General features: G+C 40.0%; 1 protein-coding gene and 1 long non-coding RNA gene across 2 annotated transcripts; one reads left to right on the top strand and one right to left on the bottom strand.

Moving 5' to 3' along the window:
• Nucleotides 1–1,413: 1,413 nt before the first annotated feature.
• On the top strand, nt 1,414–2,278 carry LOC117810665. The gene is made up of 2 exons (XR_004630820.1): nt 1,414–1,983; nt 2,088–2,278. It is a non-coding gene; the product is annotated as an uncharacterized LOC117810665 (long non-coding RNA).
• A 12,580-nt stretch (nt 2,279–14,858) lies between these two features.
• On the bottom strand, nt 14,859–20,233 carry arl14ep (ADP-ribosylation factor-like 14 effector protein). The gene is made up of 5 exons (XM_034680125.1): nt 20,017–20,233; nt 18,513–18,705; nt 18,277–18,405; nt 16,647–16,687; nt 14,859–15,416 (listed from the first exon to the last, which is right to left on the bottom strand). Exons 1-5 carry the CDS (start codon nt 20,085–20,087, stop codon nt 15,188–15,190), a joined length of 663 nt encoding a protein of 220 aa, XP_034536016.1. The 5' UTR covers nt 20,088–20,233; the 3' UTR covers nt 14,859–15,187.
• Between the last annotated feature and the right edge of the window lie 931 nt (nt 20,234–21,164).

Raw genomic sequence — 21,164 nt, 5'->3', positions numbered from 1 at the left:
ATCTCTCATTTGATTCGTATAAGCAGTCTACATCTCATCTTCACTTTTAATCGTAAAAAACAAATGATGTTCTGCAACAATATGACTTAGATTAGCTTTAAAAGGCCCTGCAGTGCTTTTAAAAAGATGCTAAACACAAGTTTGTGTGTTTTGTTGGAGTGAGATATCTGAGATGACATCTTAGGAAAGTTAAGTTCATTGCTGTTGGCGATCCAAACAAGTTTAAACCTTCATTTTTTCCATTATGTGTGTTTAACTTCTGAATATTGTTAATTCAAACATTTATAGAGCTCACCACATTGAATCTGTAGCATGTTAGTATCTCTACACATGAAATCTGAACATAGTGGAGTGAGCTGGCAGCTCATTTTGTTTCTGGTGAACTACTCCATGGATGGGTTTAAAGGACTAACAGGTCATCAACGAGTGAGAAAACACTCATTTTATAGATGCTCAGTCTTGTGTAGGTCATCTGAGATCATTAAATGTTGTTTTTGTTTTACTGTATCAAAGCTTTGTTCTAACACGCATTTTCTGTTGTAGCGTGATGTTCCTAGTCAGTTTTAGGGTCCCAGCCAGACCAGGAGAGCCTCTGCACAGCGTGCAGAGAGAAAGTCCCAAGCTTTCCCTCCGGCTGGCTTGCACTTTTCAATCTTGTGTTCATTTTGGCCGGGGTCTCCGGTCCCTTTTGTTTCCCTTGTTTCCGTTTTCTTGTTTCTTGAATATTTGGGGATCTATTCTGTTAAAAAGCTCAGGGTTTAACCATTACCTTTTTTAAATGCTGTTGTCTCCACTTTTTCATCCTTGGTTTCTTTGTGTCAGGTTTCTTTTGGGTGACAGTTCAAACCCTTGCCTCAACCTGCACTCTCTTACAAACACCTGCTACCACTGCTTTCAACTTAAGTCTGCTTCAGCAACTTATTACAGCCTTAACTTGCAGATTGTTTCTCAAAAGCTGTAGCCTCACTTCCCCTTCAGCTTGTGCCAGAAAACATCGGACCCCGCCTCCCTCAGTGCCATGTGAACGACAGTTGCCTGCAATGCCTTCCACACCATCTCCACCAGCCAAAAAAAACCCAGCAGCTGACACCTTCAACTTCTTCTTCTGATGACACCCATCACCTCTCATCCTGACCTGTAAATGGTGGAAACCTGCATCCACCTGCTGCGGCCAACCTAAAGCTGCCTCCTCTTGAATCCTGTGCTTCCACATCTCTGCAACAAACCAGCAGCAAAGCGTCTCATTACTTATAGCTCTTGTCTCTCTGTGTCATTGAGCAGCGAGTGGGCAGGAATGTTGGTATGCCTTACCTTTCTTTCTCCCCCCTAACATAGTTTGGTTTTCCCCAACTTGTTGTAGATTGTAGAGTTGTTGTTTTTTTGTTTTTTTATGTAGTTCTTTTTATTTTTTTATTTTTTTATATTTTTGTGTAATTTGTTTTTTTTTAATTCATTTTAATGTACCCCTCCGTGGGTCGCCACCTTAACGTGGTGGAGGGGTTTGAGTGCCCCAGTGATCCTAGGAGCTATGTTGTCGGGGGCATTTGTCCCTGGTAGGGTCTACCATGGCAAACAGATCCTAGGTGAGTGAGGGGACAGACGAAGTGCAGCCAGTGACAACTGATGGAGAAATCAAAATATTAAACATTGTTAAAATAGCTAATAAAGGTGTTTCAATATTGTAACTGTATTACTGCAATCAGTGTTACCATCATGAAGCAATGCGGGAACACTCATCTTGGATTAAGGGGCCAAATGTGCACAATTTTCTTTGATATGCTTTCCGTGGTGATTGTAACATGTTTTGGTTTTAGTTTGTAATTTTTTGAAGTTGGTTTCTTTTTGTGGAGTCTCTTTCATCCTCAGAGATTGGGCGGCTCCTTTCTGCAACTTCACACCTGCACCTTATCACTGTAATCACCATAGGCATTTAAGCCCTGCTGTGAGGCTTCTCCAGTGCCAGATTATTCCCGCATCAGATAGGTATTTTGGCTGATCTCTCAAGTTCTCTCGTGACTATTTTCTAATTTTCCAGCTCAGTGTGTTTTTTACCTGCGACCAACTCTTCTGTGTTTTCCATTTTACAGTACCTCCACGAGCCCCAGTGCTACTGCCCAATCTCTGCCACGCTGCCATACTCTCTCCCCAGACCTCTCACCAGCCTCCTCCTCAAGCTCTCACTTCTCCAGCCTTAACCCCACCTCTGATTTCCCTCCTCACACCTTGGACCCTGGATCCCTTCCCTCCTTGTTTCCTTCAATAAATTCACTGAACTGCTTATCTGCCTCTGGTTGTGCTTTTGGGTCCACCTTGCTACACTTGGTTTTCTAACCGCTACACTTTCCCCTCCATTCACTTCCACTCTGTTCACACAAAGAGTATTTTTACATTGGAAAGCAAGTTTGCCTGTTTGCTTCATATAGAGTTTGATATGAATTTTTGTTGCAGAGTAAACTGAGGACCACATTTATTTCAATCTTGTGCTGCTCTTTGCAGACTTATGGTCAGATAAATGGAGAGTTAACTTGTTTGTACTCTATAATAACTTACTCAGGCAGTTCATTTCAAAGTGATTGTTGTTGTCCTTCTCTACATAGTGCAAATAATCAGTGGTAATAAGATAAGCAATCACAAGATGTGAGTGGACAGATGCAGGCCTTCTGTACTGATTTTCGTTTGTGTTACCACATTGCCTCCAGTCATTCATAGAAAAAAAAAACTCACCTGCTCAGCTTTAGCCTTCTCACACTACAGGAAGATGAGCACCCACTTTGCCTCAGCAGAATTCATTGGAAACAGTCACTAGCAACAAGACATTCAGTTATTTTCTGATTGAATCAAAGAAGACATAAAAAGCTTTCACTCCAAACCTGACGACGACAAAACAAACACAAGAAGACACATTAAAAGTATTAAAGCTTCAACTACATTTCATCTAATAGTGGTTCAGCGTATGTGTTACCTAAGGGATACATGTGTTTCTTTACACACTTTACAATAAGGGTCCAAAAAGCATTCATTTAATTAATGTTAGGTAATACATTATAATGATTATTAAAATATTATTAAACTGTAAATTAATGCTTTATAATGCATTAACTAAGGTTAATTAAGGAACCCTTATTGTAAACTGTTACTGTGAACATTTATAGTGAGTTAGTAGTTAACATTTTACTGAACTTTTCTACTGATGATGAAGTCAGACAAGAGCATGGATCAGTGCAGCACCCGATTGAAAACGTATGCCTTGTAACGCAGAAAAACAGAATATTTTGAGAGTTTTATTTCCGTTCACCAGGCTTTTAAGACCACTGTACCCTACACTGTGTTCTGTTTTATGAGAACTTCTTGTCTCTTTCAATCCAGTTGATTTATCAGTCATAGCCTACAGCTTTTGGGGGGGTTTTAGTGCCAGATACAAGATTCAAACAACTTTATTCATCCCAAAAGTGTAATTCAGTTTTAGAGCTGACCAATAAGTGGGGCCAAAGCATGTGCAGAAGCAACCTGTCCAGTGGAGCTGCAGGACTGGTGTCTGCTAACCAAAACACACATTAAACTTACCAATAAAAACTCAAAGATCCCTCAGGTCGGTACAGTCCACAGCAGAGCGGATTCTTGAGCGTCTCATGATTATGGAAAGTTCATTGACGCTTCTGTTTGTTGCCTTTTCTGTCACCATTCCTCCTCCACTCTGCTCATCTGGTAAAGGGCCTGCATTCATCAACAAAGCTATGAATAAACCATTTTCAACCAACATCAAATAACTAATTAAAACTAAACTTCTCTGAAAGATGAGCACACAAATCAGCATGAACTAACTGCTTTGACAGAAAGTATGCTAGTTAAAGTTTAATTGATGTGTATTTTAATTGTCCAGTTCAACTCATGTTCCATCTGTTGAAACTGAGAAAGCGGCTCTTACTGCAGCCAGTCATCAGAAGGAGCTTCGAGGTTTGTCTTCAAAGTCAGAGACCGATGTGAGATGTCACAGAAACTTTGTCCATGTTTTATACAGTCTAATCAGACACATTGAACTATCTTTCACATGGTACAGAAACCAGTGCATGTGTTCCTTTGTTTTTCTTTGCTTTTCTTTTAAAACTAAAGAAATTCCGGAAATGAAAATTGAAACCTTCATGCACACTGAATGAATGGAAATCTGAGCTGGAAAACGAGCAGAATAATAAATCTGACCTTACCCTGAAGGCCTCTGCCGACTGTCATCATTTCTGTTAAACAGTAATGAAAAGGCTTGTTTCAGCCTGAAGCAGATCGTTACAGTAACATCCAATTACACAGAGACATGAACCAACCTGAGGCCTCTGCTAATGACAGAGAGCTCACTCATTAACATGACAGGCTGTTAATTATTACCTACAGTGACGCGACTTGGCAACATAATTTTTACTTTTCCATTACAATAAGCCTGCTAACAGTACGTTTTCAGAATCAGTGCAGTGCAGGAATATAATTGAAAAACAGCATGTTGTGATTCATTTTTCTATACATGATTTAATTTAGGTATTATGGAGCAGGACTAAAAGCTTATTTCTGCTCAAAGAAGAGAGAAAAGGATTCAGTGGTTCAAAATAATATCATATTTATTATTATGGCTAAAGCTCAAATGTGGCAGAGCAATTAATAGAATGTGAAAATAAGAGCTTGTTGTGACAGCAGAGTAATGTAAGAAGGTACCACCATATCTGACTAGACTTTACTCATAACTTCAGAAATATAATGTATTAATATTGTAGTCCCATTGAGCTGTGATACTGACGAAGTATCTTCAGGGTTCCCGCGCGTCCTGGAAAACCTGGAAAACCAGGAAAACAGTTGACCAGTTTTCCAGTACTGGAAAACACCTGGAAAATGGGAGAAAAAGTAAAATGTCCTGGAAAATCACATATAGTCCTGGAAAATGATTCCAACATGGCTGCGTGCGACCTGACCCTATTAACAAAACACATCCCCATTCATTGAAAGTTGAGAGCACACTGTGCTGGAAAAGACAGCGACACTGTGCAACTTTTTTCACATCTTTTCTCCTTCACTTCATAATCATGCATTCACAGAAAACAGGGGTATATTGTTTATGTTTTATGGTACATGAACCTTGTAGAGTGCTCTTTGATTCAAAGAGTCTTATATTTAAGTTATAGTGTGACCAGTGGAGTCGGGCAGAGAGCTTGGGGGTCTGTGCCTCACAACTTTCTCTGCAGGCTGAGAGCTCAATTACCGTACTATAGCTCAGTTGTTCTCAAAGTGGGGTCCTGGGACCCCTGGGGGTCCGTGATCCATAGCATGGGGGTCCTTGAAATAATTTGAATAAATTTCAAATAAGTGTTAACTGTTTATCACTATGGTACAGGTCTGAAGTATTTACATTGATACGTTTTACAATACAAATAGTTCCAAGGGCAACTAAGAGTGCAAATGGTAGTAAGCATGTGCTTTAGTGATGGGAAGTTCGGCTCTTTTCAGAGAGCCGGCTCTTTTGACTCGGCTCCCAAAGAAGAGCCGGCTCTTTCAACTCCCAAACATCTCTTAATTTAGGATGTTTTGTAGCCGTATATTTTACCTTAACTTTGCAAACTAATGGTTTGTGTTGAAAACCCTTTTACGCACAGTGTTTTTATGAGAAGCCTCATAATTGCCGAATTTTGTGCTTTTATTCTGTTACAAAACCATTCTTACCCTAATCCTAGGGTTAGGGTTACGGTTAGGGTTAGGATTAGGGTTAGGGTTACGGTTAGGGTTAGGATTAGGGTTAGGGTTAGGGTTAGGGTTGGGATTAGGGTTAGGGTTAGGGTTACGGTTAGGGTTAGGGTTAGGGTTGTGATTAGGATTAGGGTTAGGGTTAGGATTAGGATTAGGGTTAGAACCAGAACCAGAACTAGACTTAAGCAAACAGAACCAGAACCAAACTCATGCAAACAGAACCAGAACTAAACTCAAGCAAACAGAACCAGAACCAAACCCAACCAGGACCGAACCAGAAAACGAACCAGAACCGTACCAGAACCGTACCAGAACCGAACCAGAACTGAACCAGAACTGAACCAGAACCGAACCAGAACCGACCCATACCAGAACTGTACCAGAACCCGAACCGAACCGGAACCGAACTCAAGCAAACAGAACCAGAACCAGAACCAAACTCAAACAAACAGACCCAGATCCAAACTCAAGCAAACAGAACCAGGACCAACTCAAGTAAACAGAAACAGAACCAAACTCGAGCAAACAGAACCAGAACCAGAACCATCTCAAGCAAAAAGAACCAGAACCAGAACCAAACTCAAACAAGCATTATTAATGTCCTCAGGTTGGCATTGAGAAAATCCAATGCGTCAGGTTGGATGGGCTGATCCGATTTCTCCTCTCAGTGAGTATTTGCCCGGTCTTCAAGAAGACTCTCTCTGAAGGAACAGATGAAGCCACGATACACAGCCTCCCATCCATCACCTGTATCCTATATCCTCACATATGATTGGCCGCATGGCCGCCATGCTGACCGATCAAAACAAAGTCCTGCTGTGAGCAGAGCTGGGGCTGAACACTGTGAGAGCTAAGCAGCGAAAGGATTCTCACCCTGATCCTAGGGTTAAAGTTATGATTGGGGTTAGGGTTGTGATTAGGGTTAGGGTTGTTATTAGGGATAAGGTTAGGGTTGTGATAAGGTTTAAGGTTAGGGTTGTGATTATGTTTAGGGTTAGGTTAAGGGTTAGGGTTATGGTTAGGGTTAAGGTCAGGGTTAGGATTAGGGTTAGTGTTAGGATTAGGGTTTGGGTTATGGTTAGGGTTAGGATTAGGGTTAGGGTTGTGGTTAGGGTTGGTGTTTTCATTAAAGGTTAAGGTTATGACTAGGGTTAGGGTTAAGGTTAGGGTTAGGATTAGGGTTAGTGTTAGGATTAGGGTTAGGGTTATGGTTAGGGTTAGGGTTATGACCAGGGTTGGGGTTATGATTAGGGTTTGGGTTAGGGTTGTGATTAGGGTTAGGATTAGGATTAGGGTTAGAACCAGAACCAGAAGCAAACTCATGCAAACAGAACCATAACTAAACTCAAGCAAACAGAACCAGAACCAAACTCATGCAAACAGAACCAGAACCAAACTCATGCAAACAGAACCATAACTAAACTCAAGCAAACAGAACCAGAACCAAACCCAAGCAAACCCAACCAGAACTGAACCAGAACCGAACCAGGAACGTACCAGAACCGAACCAGAACCATACCAGAACCATACCAGAACCGTACCAGAACCGTACCAGAACTGAACCGGAACCGAACCAGAACCATACCAGTTCCGACCCATACCAGAACCGTACCAGAACCGAACCAGAACCGAACTCAAGCAAACAGAACCAGAACCAAACTCAAGCAAACAGAACCAGAACCAAACTCAAGCAAACAGAAACAGAACCAAACTCAAGCAAACAGAACCAGGACCAACTCCAGTAAACAGAAACAGAACCAAACTCGAGCAAACAGAACCAGAACCAGAACCAAACTCAAGCAAACATTATTAATGTCCTCAGGTTGGCATTGAGAAAAATCCGAAAAATTTAAGTTATGATTAGGGTTAGGGTTATGACCAGGGTTGGGGTTAGGATTGGGATTAGGGTTAGGGTTAGGATTAGGGTTAGGGTTAGGGTTAGAACCAGAACCAAACTCATGCAAACAGAACCATAACTACACTCAAGCAAACAGAACCAGAATCAAACCCAAGATAACCCTACCAGAACCGAACCAGAACCGAACCAGAACTGAACCAGAACCGAACCAGAACTGAACCAGAACCGAACCAGAACCAAACTGAACCAGAACCGAACCAGAACCGAACCAGAACTGTACCAGAACCGTACCAGAACTGAACCAGAACCGAACCAGAACCATACCAGAACCGACCCATACCAGAACCGTACCAGATCCGAACCAGAACCGAACTCAAGCAAGCAGAACCAGAACCAGAACCAAACTCAAGCAAACAGAACCAGAACCAAATTCAAGCAAACAGAACCAGAACCAAACTCAAGCAAACAGAACCAGGACCAACTCAAGTAAACAGAAACAGAACCAAACTTGAGCAAAAAGAACCAGAACCAGAACCATCTCAAGCAAACAGAACCAGAACCAAACTCAAACAAACATTAATAATGTCCTCAGGTTGGCATTGAGAAAAATTTGATGCCTCAGGTTGGATGGGCTGATCTGATTTCTCCTCTCAGTGAGTATTTGCCCGGTTTCAAGAAGACTCTCTCTGATGGAACAAATGAAGCCACGATACACAGCCTCCCATCCATCACCTATATCCTATATCCTCACATATGATATGTTAGGATTGTGATTAGGGTTAGGGTTAGGGTTGTGATTAGGGATAGGGTTAGGGTTGTGATTAGGGTTAGGGTTGTGATTAGGGTTAGGGTTAGGGTTGTGATTAGGGTTAGGGTTGTGATTAGGGTTAGGGTTGTGATTAGGGTTAGGGTTGTGATTAGGGTTAGGGTTGTGATTAGGGTTAGGGTTAGGGTTGTGATTAGGGTTAGGGTTGTGGTTAGGGTTGTGATTAGGGTTAGGGTTGTGGTTAGGGTTGTGATTAGGGTTAGGGTTAGGGTTGTGATTAGGGTTAAGGTTTTGGTTAGGGTTGTGATTAGGGTTAGGGTTGTGATTAGGGTTAGGGTTGTGGTTAGGGTTGTGATTAGGGTTAGGGTTGTGATTGGGGTTAGGGTTAGGGTTGTGATTAGGGTTAGGGTTGTGATTAGGGTTAGGGTTAGGGTTGTGATTAGGGTTAGGGTTGTGATTAGGGTTAGGGTTAGGAATGTGATTAGGGTTAGGGTTAGGGTTGTGATTAGGGTTAGGGTTAGGGTTGTGATTAGGGTTAGGGTTGTGATTAGTGTTAGGAATGTGATTAGGGTTAGGGTTGTGATTAGGGTTAGGGTTGTGATTAGGGTTAGGGTTAGGGTTAGGGTTGTGATTAGGGTTAGGGTTGTGATTAGTGTTAGGGTTGTGATTAGGGTTAGGGTTGTGATTACGGTTAGGAATGTGATTAGGGTTAGGGTTGTGATTAGGGTTAGGGTTAGGGTTGTGATTAGGGTTAGGATTGTGGTTAGGGTTAGGGTTAGTGTTGTGATTAGGGTTAGGGTTGTGATTAGTGTTAGGGTTGTGATTAGTGTTAGGGTTGTGATTAGGATTAGGGTTGTGATTACGGTTAGGGTTGTGATTAGGGTTAGGGTTGTGATTAGGGTTAGGGTTGTGATTACGGTCAGGAATGTGATTAGGGTTAGGGTTGTGATTAGGGTTAGGGTTAGGGTTGTGGTTAGGGTTAGGATTTTGATTAGGGAAATGGTTAGGGTTGTGGTTAGGGTTGATCCTCTGATCATTATTATTATTTAATAATTTCAGTAAGGCAGCTTCCTGATTCCTTTGCAGGCTCTTTTGTTTTTTTCTTAGCTCATTTTATATTTTTTGAGAAAAGAGAAAGCTGAGATGTTGCCCATCATTGTTATTTGGTTGCAGTAATAAAGTAAGCTGTACATCTGTGGTTGCATTATTCTATTATCAATTTGCCATAATTTTTAAGTATGTAAGAGATGATTTCATTGATAGCCATAGACTACATGTCTTTCAATGTAGACTTCCACTGAGAGCAACATATTAGACTATTTAGGAACTAAATTAGGAACTAAATTTAGACTGTCATACCAGCTCCTGGAAAATGATCTCTGGAAAAGAGTGGGAACCCTGTATCTTTAGTCTCTATAGACTAAAACGCAGCAAAGTCAACAATTTCAGTACTGGAGCTTGGTGTCTTTTATTAGATAATATCAGATTTATTTCTTCAGACTTTCAAACTCACCCATTGTCAGAGAAGACATTGTGCTACTTTTCTGACAATGGAGGAGTTTCCTTTTAATAATTTTACTACATTTTAAAATCCATGGAGGCTCCTATATGATATCTCAGATAAACTCTATCAGTGTAGTTATACCATGGGAGTTGTCATGAGTAGCTTTTTCCATTTAGTCAAGTCAGGTCAAGTCAAGCCTTATTTATAAAGCACATTTAAAACAACCTCAGTTGACCAAAGTGCTGTACAGTTATTAGAATACAATATAATCATACACAAATATAACAATAAATAAAAAACAATAAGAGAATAGTAAGAGCTCACTTTAGGAAATAAAAAGAGTAAAAAAGTAAAAAGTCAAGGATTCTTGTTCAGCTGGGACTGAACGTCAAGGAGAAGAGATGGTTTTTAGTAGTGTTTTAAAGTGCTCAACAGACTGTGCAGCTCTAACCTGGAAAATTAGGCTGTTCCACAGCTTTGGGGCCGCCACTGAGAAGGCTCTGTCCCCACGAGTAGAGAGTCTGGACTGAGGTACTGCCAGGAGCAGCTGGTTAGATGACCTAAGTGCTCTGGAAGTACTGTGAGGCTGTACAAGGTCTGATAAATAAGACGGTGCAAGACCATTTAAACACTTAAAAACAATTAATAAGACATTGAACTGGATCCTAAAGTTAACAGACAACCAGTGCAAAGATGCAAGGACAGGACTGATGTGATCCCACCGTTTCTTTCCAGTCAGCAGGCGGGCGGCTGCATTTTGAATGACCTGTAGATGCTGACTGGTCGAGACCAACAAACAAAGAGTTACAATAGTCTAAACGTGATGTAACAAAGGTGTGAATAACTCTCGAAATCATTTCTGGGAAGATAAGGCTTCAATTTTGCTAATAGTCTGGGCTGAAAGAAGCTCGTTTTGACAATAGAGCTTATCTGCTTGTCAAACTTAAAGTCACTGTCCAAAATAACTCAGAGGTTCCTTGCAAAAGGGTGACAGTAAAGCTTAAGGGTGTCAATGGCGCTATTCAAACCTGAAGCCTCGTTCACTGCTCTGTACATTGCACCATAGCATTGATATTAGACTGATACTACTTATTTTACATTCAGTTGTTGGGTCCTTGATTCCTATTGGTCAAAATCCAATAACAACAATAATTAATTTGACAACAGCAAAATATGATGCAGGGACAACCTGATGACAAACAGATGATAATTCATCTGTGGAAAAGAATCCGATACTCTTCACCTCTGCCTGTTGACACTGTGGCAAAACTCTAGTTTCTTTCACAGGCTGGTCTTGAGAGTCAGGAAATACTGACAGTTACCGGGCAGAGATGTGAGATCAGCTTGAGGAGCTACTGGACCCCAAACTGTCTCTGACTGGATCAAGATCTTGTCCTGTAATCCAGGCAACAGCAGCAGAGCTGGTGAGAGCATCTCTGAGTTACTGACCGCTACAAAGTACCTTAAACCATAGGCAGTAGTGAAAATAGCAACAATTAAAAGTTGTATTATTTGAATCATTTATGTTTCAAGGTGTGTCAACTGTAAAGCTCTGAGAAGAAGAAGAGCTGTAGGAGGACATAACAATAACAACATAAATATGAAAACTCAACTTCTTGATAATGTGCACAAAATATAGAAAAAAATACTGCAACCCAGCTCACCCTCTCGCTCTTACTACTAAAACAATGTGAGTATAGGGGAGTTAAATCAATTTAACTTCCCCACCCATCACCATGTGACCTGCCATTCCCCTGCTTAATATGCCCATGAATAAAATATCATAAACAGGTATCCCACACCACTAAATATGTAAACAATCACAAACCTTTAACATTAAAATGACTAAAATTGAACTTAATCAATCCACTCATCACCCCTCCTTTTGTGTACATCACATTTTGTCCCCTTTGTGTCTTCTTTAAGTGAATCTTTCACATAGTGAAATTTAATTGGTTTATTTTACTCTAAATTAAATATCTGAATATCTATTGAAACATCAGCTACAGCTGATTTGTGTATTCCTGTATTGTTTAATAACAATTACGCTGAATCTCATCAGGAGGGATTCAAATCTGTGAGACTGTAGGAGACTTGTTTTTAAAGGCGCTATAGTGCCCTAAGAAGTGAGACAATCAATGAAATGATCTATTTAAATTAAAGGGAGCAGAGGACTCGATAAGAGAAGAGGGGTGTGCAAAATAGAGGAGATTATAGTGAGTTTGTACTTTTAGACAGCAAAGCACTGGGGAGAGTTTGGGAGGGAAATATATGACAGAAGGAGCTAAAGAGACAAGTTTTCAGTTTGTTGTTTGGAGGTCAGGTGGGGAAGGAGCTGAGAGAAGATGGAGTGATGACGACCCTTCAGGCGAAGCTGACCTGTGTTGTTAAGCTGGCGGCTGCAGTGATGGATCGTGTCCTGTGTGTTTGTGTGAGGGTTCTGCTTTCTTAGCCTGTGCTTTGCTGCAACATCAACATTTCTTTAATTCAATAAAGCACCCTGAGGTTTACAGTTTACTTTGTACAAAGATACCACACAGTTAGTAACAGCACACATTTATACAGGAGCAGCAGACTTAAGACCCTTCATTAAATCCTCTCTGTAAACATCCAGATGAAGCTTCAGCTCGCTCACGCTCATATATTTTGTTGTAGCCTTCAGCTCCTCACACAGGCTGTATATCACGTCCCTATTTCAGTGTGAATACTTCAGGCTGGATGATATCTGCAGACAGATTTCAGTCCTCTCAGGTCATTGGTGTCCTTTGATAGCAGCTTGATATTCAGAGGCTCCCCGAGGTTAGTGATTTCACCCCACTAATGACTGCCGCAGACGATATTTAGATAGACTTTTTATCAAGTTTATAGGCGAGTCTGTTTATCTGCCGCATCTGCTGGGAGGGACACGGCCATGGAGGAGATGGCTTTGTGTCAAACTATGATAAATTCCTTATGGAGTCGAGTTTTATAAAAGATAAGGTCAGATTCTTCTTTCCATCTTTTGTGAAACAGCTTGAAAAGCAATATGCAATTTCCTAGAATTTGTAGAAGAAAACAGTCTTAACTTGGTTTGAAGTATCCTGATTTTGCAGCTTGAATCTAATTGATATGTGATTTAAGTTAGTGAGAGTGCTAGTGTGGAGGAGGTACTCCACACTGAGATGTTAAAGAGCCTGAGCTGCAGCCCTCCAGTGAAAAAAAAAGACCCCACTAATTTATTTTTATCCCACAGCAACTGGGCTGCTTTGTGTTAACAAATCAAATGATGTCGCCTATTAAAAGCCTGAAGATCTACAACCAGCTCTGTGGGACCCTACTTATGCACAAAGAGGCTTCAAGCTAATTTATAATGACATATAATATAATGACACTAGAAGCCCAATATAATTGACAAGATATCACTCTGACTTTGTAAAGGCCTGAATAGAAAATTTAAGGATTGCTAAAGTTATGAAACTGCGTCCTTAGTGTCATTAATATTACTTCAAGTTGTGCGGCAAGAATTGGAGAAATTGCGATTATATCGAACAATATTGCTATTTGCGATTGTGATTTAAAGGTGCAGTGTGTAGAAGTTAGCAGCATTTAGCAGAACAGACTTGGTTCTGGCTCTGGTCCTCCAAGGCCACCGTCACTTAGGTTATGTGAAGGGTGAGGAACAAAGGGGTTCATTCTAAAATCTGACCACTAGATGTCGCTAACATTCCCATTTCTACACACTGCACCTTTAATAAATGGTGTTATGAGTCTTCTGTCAGAGATTATTGATAGTTTTGAAATATTTATTTCCATTAGGTCAATAACAAGTATGAGGTAACTACTTCTTGAATTTTGAAAATTAAAAATAAATCTTTACAAGTAGTTTGTTATGGTGTCTGGGATGTCTTTATGTCTCTGTGAGGTCTTGTCATAGGGAATGACACTTGTAAAGGTATCTGTGATTGTGTTCTGCTGAGGTTTGGAATGGTGTTGCTCACATGGCTGCAATGTGACACACAGAATTCAGTTCATATATGTCATGTTTTCAGTAGGCAGAAATTTGTGAAACACCTGAGAAAGTGGTCCAACTTTGGAGATAATAAATGGTCCAAAACTATCTGTACGTGGTCTCTGAGCAAAATGACCTGATTCTGCTCCCAACTTCAACATGACACCAACTAATGTCTTTAATACTCCTACCAGCGGGCACAAACCACATTTCCCCCCCAAGAAAACATTACAACTTAAATTTAAGTTTGAGTTTGGAGCATAACTTCAGCTGCTCTGATAAATGACTTGTTTTCATGGACTTGCTCTCTGCTCTGATCCACTCAGTTCTATAAATATTAAGAAGCTTCCTTCAAGAGCAGCCTTTTAAAATGAGCTATAACATCTATTATGAAGAGATGCGGCGCAAACAGCACAGCAATAACAAGAAAAAAGTGATGCTAGGGGAGGCCTTCTGCACATTAGATGACAATGAGTACTCTTTTTTAAATCTACATGAATATCCAAAGTTGTAATACCTTAAAGCTCATTTTGGCAGCTGCCCTGGACTGCATGACTCCTGGCCTACAACTGAGCCAGAGGACAGCAGGATGTGTTTCAATGAGACATTAGTGTCTGAACCTTCCTGAATCTCTTTCTTTATTCAGTGTGATGAACTGCTGTGTCACGCTGCTTTTGGTCAGCATGTGGGAAAATACAAAAAACGATCCTTTGAAGGGTCCAGTCTGTGATTATCAGGCTGAAATTACATAATGGAAATAGAAATGAATGACAGTTTAATTTATGAGATGGATCACTGAGAGGACTCCCAGGAACACTGTAATTAATGTGTTAACTTGTTAAAAGGCCTCCATAGGACATCTGAATGCTGATTTCTATAAGACACATGAAGGAAGTATGACTTTCAGTCAGGAGAGAAAAAAGAAAAGAAAAAGAGGAAAAAGAAAAGTCTGCAGGAAATGTACCAGACTTCTTTAACAGAACTTTGTTACAGATATTTCAGAACACAAGTAGTGCAGACATGAATGTTAAGAAAACTGTTTATTTACACAAAATGGCAGAACAAAAAATATACATTATATATATACTAGAGAACACAATTGAAAAAAAATGTAAGGGAAACTGGAGAAACATGTTTAAAGAAACAAAATCAAACATCTTACAGTTTTCTACCACAGGCTGTAGCTCTGTAAATCAGATAAATATCACTCATCATTGTGGAAGATGCCTTCAAGTAGTCACCGCAGTAAGGGTCCATCTGCCTGACTCTCAGCTGAATACGAGGGAAGGAGACGGTCTGATTCTCAGGAGCAGCCTGGTATGGATAGACTATTTCAAGAGTCACTACTGACTAAAAGGCAAACTTGTTTCTGATGATCTCTCCACCCTCCACCTCCATCTGCTCGTAGAGCCACTTCCTGTCACAGCGGCATTCCACTCCACACTTTCGAGAGCCACACTCCGAGCAGGGGTAGAAGCAGCCCATACAGTCCACGTCCAGACAGTCGCACATGTCCTTACTGTTGGACAGCAGGCGGCCTTTGTTGTCGTACACTCTGCTCTTTGCTCCGATGGTCTGTCTGCATACAACACAACAAAGACTCGCATTATAGACTGACCAGTCACCTCCCCTTTTCCAAAGTATCATTACCTCAGGTTACTTCCTCTCTGTGTAACAAATAAAGTTATACAGAGAGGAACCCCTGGCAATGACGATTTATATTATGGGACATTCAGTGAGGAGTGAAAACCTGGGGGCTGTTCTGTCTCTCTCAGCGTTATAAAACAATGGTCAAACCAACATTCAGGTTTCATTAACGTCACTAACACCCCCCGCCCCCCTTGCCCTTTAAAACTCCTACAGATATAATTATTAAGTATGTAAAATGTATTACAGCTGTTCTTTAGTCATGAATTGCTGCATTGTTCAGTAGTCCCTGTGCCCACCTCATCTTACCCTACATCAACTACAGACCCCCATAAAGACAACAACAACTTATCATGGACTAGAGTTGTCTGTGCTTAATTATGATGACATTTAAATGACAAGTAATTTTCTGCTTATTGCGCTCCTCGTGTCCAGTTCCTGACCAAGTCACAGAGATTATACAAGCAGAAAAACAACTTCCAGGAATGTCAAAGCATAAACACATAAAACTGCTTGGTCCGGACACAGTTGCATGAGTTACTTACAAAATCAGTGACGTCTTTTAATCACTTCTTGAAACTCACTTTTACATACTTGCTTTTATTGCAATGCATTCTTTCATCTCTCCTCTTTTCCTCTTTATCACAGCTCTCATTCCTTTGATGTCCTGTTCTCCCTGCACTCTATTGCTTTTGACTATTTACTGCTTTTGTTTTCTTTAATTCATCTGTTTTTATATTTTCATCTTTCATTTGTATTTATTTGCTCTAACATATCACCTCATAATCTTAAACATCTTTATCATATTTTATTGCTTTGACTCTTAAAATTCAAATGTGACCCAAAAGTCTACAACATGTCACCATCTGCTCTTTTCTAGTTGTTCAGCTTCTTTTAAGGGTACAGGATATTTTCCACACATCATGTTGGAGTCAGAAGAAGCACATGTTTGATGAACAACCATCAAATGTCCCCACACAAATACAACTGGTGCCTTCTGAAAACAAAAACAGAGACTTTGTGCTGATAAGAGTTCTCTGTTTCAGAGGACACATATTTATTTTAATGAAGAAAACTGAAATCCATGACGAAATACTTCAATTATACACATAGATCTATCGCTACAGTAAGGATGAAGAAACACCTAAACACATGTTCTTACCTGTCAGCAAGCTGTTTTCCCCCACGGCCTCCTCGTCCACCCTGTGACAAATAAGGTACATGACAGATAAAGGACCCCAAAAAAGTAAGGGCATACTCTATAGTTGAATGTTTCTTACATCCGTATGCTGTGGTGATATGTAGTTATTATTTGACTGTTTTGTGTCCAAGGCTTTTTTTTCCTGAAAAGTTTCTTTTTCGTTAGTTATTAGAGGTTAAAAAACGGGGTTTTACTTCCGGGTTTGTTTTGATTCACAGCCGCTGTAGAGGGAAACTTCAAAGGACACACAGCGTCTTGTGACGCTACGCTGTAGGGCGGAGCTCGTTACAGTGGCTTCACAGGCTCTGGCTGCACAATGGCTGCTCCCAGGAGATGGATTTTTTGGCTTCAGAACCGTACAACAAGAAGAGGCGGAGCAACGCTGTCCATTTTTATTCACAGTTTATGGTGCTAACAAGGAGCTTAGGAGGAGGGCATGCTAGTTGTTGGCTGTCTTAATAAACACAACAACAAACTACATACTGACAAATAAATAAAACAACACGAAACACTAAATCTGTGACCAATTGTTTAGAAAGGTCCTGCTGCAGGCGCCTCTCTGTCAGGATCAGATTCTGGATCAAACTCAGATGGTTGAAGTAACGCGGGTCTGTGAGCAGCCGTGTATATTCAGCCAACATGTAAACTTTAGATCAACGTGCCGGAGAGCCGAGGGCACATCCACTTCCTGCGGGGGCGTAGTCAGAGAGCTCATTCTCATTTAAAGGCACAGACACAGAAAACAGCCTGTTCTGAGCAGGGCTGAAAAAGAGGGGTTTACAGCCAGCGGCAACCTCCGGTCTAAAAATGCTGAAGTGTTAAAAGCTGCAGTTCATCGAGGATCCGCTTGAGGCTGGCTCCGGAAGTACCGGAAGTCACATACACATGAATGGGGAAAAGGACGATCTTTACAGCAGAAATAAACATGTTTACAGCCTGGTACAAAAGACGAGTGTAGTCTGGATAGCTAATTTCTCAATCTGCTCTGACTGTGAGGGGGGTGCATTTTTTTCTAACGCAGCAATTTCAAAGATATTGAGATTACTAGTCTTCCAATGAGAGGCACAGCTGCCTGTGGGAACACTGTAGCTGTTGGCTAGGAGGCTCAAACTCCGCCTCTTTACGTCACACTGGCTCGACAGAAGCAATATGGCTCCCGCCGACGATTTGCCTCAAAACAGCTCTTCAGAAACAGATGGGTGATGTCACGGATACTACGTCCATATTTTATACAGTCTATGGTTTACAGGTATGCCAAAATCTGATTTCAAAGTGTTTTTTGAGCAATAAACTTTAAAGACATGTTTTGGGGACCTCTTAGACTGATATATTTTGATGAAAAAGAGCATAATATGTCACCTTTAAAGAGACCTAGTCCAATCAGTGATTTTGGTGGCAGAAGCATTTTAGGGGTAGCTGATGACTTGTGCTCAACTGCTACAACTTTAAAACTTTAAGAGACACATCTGATCCTACAGTATACAGCCTAATTTATAAAACATGCAACTGAGCTTTGTCATTTATACACTGCGCTGATGCTTTAAACACTTAATAAAAATCAATGATCACCCAACAGTTAGAGAAAACTCACCCTCATTCCTCCTCTTTTGTCTCTGCGTAGACCAGCAGCCTCTCTCGCTCTGTCTCCTTCCGCCTGTGTCGTCAACGGGCTCGCAACGTTTGTCTCCTTTGGTACCGCCCCTCTCTTACGAAGTTCAATCTGTGTGATGTTCACAGTGAACATATTGCTTATACAAAGTAAAACTTTTCTGTTTTTTTTTGGAGTAGAAATAAAGCAATAAAAAAGAATAGATCTCTATACTGTACCTTTGAATCCTTCCCATTGTTGAATATCGTAGGCACAGCGTCCTCCCTCAGAAACTGTTTGCCGTTGTAGTCCCTGAAGCAGTCGATCCTGAAGTGCTCGGAGCAGAGGCAGGTGTTTGCAGTTGGGATGAAGCTCTTCATTCCGAGGCTGTGCACCCATTTGGTAGCAAGTTGAGGTTTGCTGAGTGGAAATCTGAAATAGATGAGAGGAAGGTGACTACAGGATATGATTTAAACCATCACACCTATTATAATAATGACCTAGCTTATCTTATCAGAATACGTGATAGCTATTAGTTAATACTAAAAAAAAAAGTGAATTTGTTTGCTTTCGGCTGTGTTTCAGGGAAGGGGAATTGCGATTTACAATATACTAACATTTGATTCTTATCACAACTGTACGAAATGCTTTTAAAATCTGTAAATTTTTATCATGTGTTAGAAATCTAGAAATGGACATTTAAAATATCAACCAGAGCACACAATCAAAAGCAGAAACAATTAATAAAGACATAATGTTATCATGAATGATTAAGAATATATCCATGTTAAATGTTTGTTTCTGGACTTTTATGGTTGTAGCTGAGGTTTTGTTAATGACCTCTTTTCTTTAACTCTCAAAGCAGACCATCTTTGGCGTTTTACAGGAGGGTTACTTTGCTACTGTTTTTTTTTAAATAACTTATTTATGTTTCAATTTTGATTATTATTGCATTTAATTTATTATTTTTGTCTTTAGGGTACTACTTGAGAGGTTTTGGCAACCTTTTCATTTAGATAGCTGATTTGAAATTTGATGTGTGCATATATTGGCAAACAGCATGCCTGACAGAGCTCAACTCACTTTCTGTCAGGCTTACAGATCTGCTCACATTATCAGGGAAGTGTGAAGGGTTAATGAGGGATGAAACACAGCAGGGAACAGATCTATGTGGGCATTTTGCCTTTTCTTTCCTCAAACTTTTTATTTCATTCCGTGAACAAATTTCAAAGATCAGATCATGGTAAAGCTGTTTACTGTTAAATCTTTGCATGAGAATGTGTTGCAAATGTAGCAAAAACTGGTTATATTATGCACTAAATATACAAGATGTCATTTTTTCCCACTTTATAACATATTATATTGAAAGTAATAGTTTAGCCCATGTCCCATCAATGCTTGTGAAACGGTGCCTTCAGTATCCAAGTGATGTTTCAGGTAATAATACAAGATCATACCAATGGTAAAGAGATGACGCTGTATTATTCTCCATACATTTAGCCCTCATAAAGTAAATGATTACTTTATGAGGGCTATTACGATGTTTAGGTTACACCGGTGCACGTTTAGTTATTACATGTGTATTAACATTTATTTCAGTGGCAAAGTGGACGTGTCTTTACATAAAACGAACGATCTTAGTTATTTCTGGTGGATTTCTGTGCTTCATCAAATCAAATAACTCGAAACTAACGTAAAACTAATGAAGTAACCGACCGAAAACTTAAACCGAGGATAACTTACCTGTAAAATCGTATTTCCGACCCTTTCACAAACTTATTGTTGCACCCCGAAACCGCACAAATAACAGGCATGGTCTCCTTTGTATAAAAACTAGGCTAAAATACAGAAAACTGTAGTGAAAAGTGCATAACATGCGACCAACACCATAAACTGAAGACCCACACAAGCGTTTTGTGTTTGTTGTTTCCTTCTTGTTCTTTGGTGAAATAAAAAGTAGCTGTTTCCGCTTCCTGTCTTGCCTGTTGAGACGGTTGAGACACTGCCCTCAAGCGGCCTGGAGAGTTACTCACATCAACAACTTCAGAACGGCTTGTTCACTGCTTGTTCATCACTATCGAAGAAAGACGTGCGTCTTTGAACAGTCTGACATTTGAGATCAAAAACTCAAAAGTATATTGGGAGGGATGGGGGTAGTAAGAGACACTTAGACTTTTAGTCTCAATCTTAATTGATAAATATTGATATCACATTTCAAATGCAGATTTTTATTTTACTACACTACATTTAGCCTGCTCTAAAGGTTTGAGCATTAGTCATACTAGTAATATTTCATGAACATGATATAAGATCAGCTCATATGCTTCATTAATACATTTAATTCAACATACAATAATAATATTAATAATAGTTAAGATAATAAACCAGGGAATTGTCTGTAAAACTTTTCCTGTTATTTTTAAGGTACTTTTTTGATATTGTAAGCATATTTTACCCAATTAATACCCCCCAAAATTGTGTGTTTTCACTTTGATGTACTGCTAGGTTTACTCAAATAAGGGATGTCAATATTTCATCTGCCATATTTGCTTTGAATACTACATCATTATGTTTATATATTATGTAGTATATCTGACAAATGTGGTCAAACTGGTACCTCTTATGTCTTTACTGAACTTCGCCTGTGCTTGTGTTTTTACATTTCTTAATGAAAAAAAGAATCTTGCTGATTTTTAGCAGTCTGATGTACCCCTTATTGAGGACTTTTGCTGTAGAAATGTTACAAAGTATGTTTGGCAGTGTGAAATGTATCACATCACATCACATGTATCACATCTGCTGCCTACCCATTTGCAGAGTATTTTTAAGGCAACAATAGAATAGAAACAATGTATCTTGTAAATCAGTGATTCTCAAATGGGGGTACGCTT

The sequence above is a fragment of the Notolabrus celidotus genome, chromosome 3 (assembly GCF_009762535.1).
Source record: "Notolabrus celidotus isolate fNotCel1 chromosome 3, fNotCel1.pri, whole genome shotgun sequence".
In the NCBI taxonomy this organism is placed as follows: Eukaryota; Metazoa; Chordata; class Actinopteri; order Labriformes; family Labridae; genus Notolabrus; species Notolabrus celidotus.
Note: the sequence above shows the minus strand (reverse complement) of the source record. Positions and strands in the feature narration are given on the sequence as shown.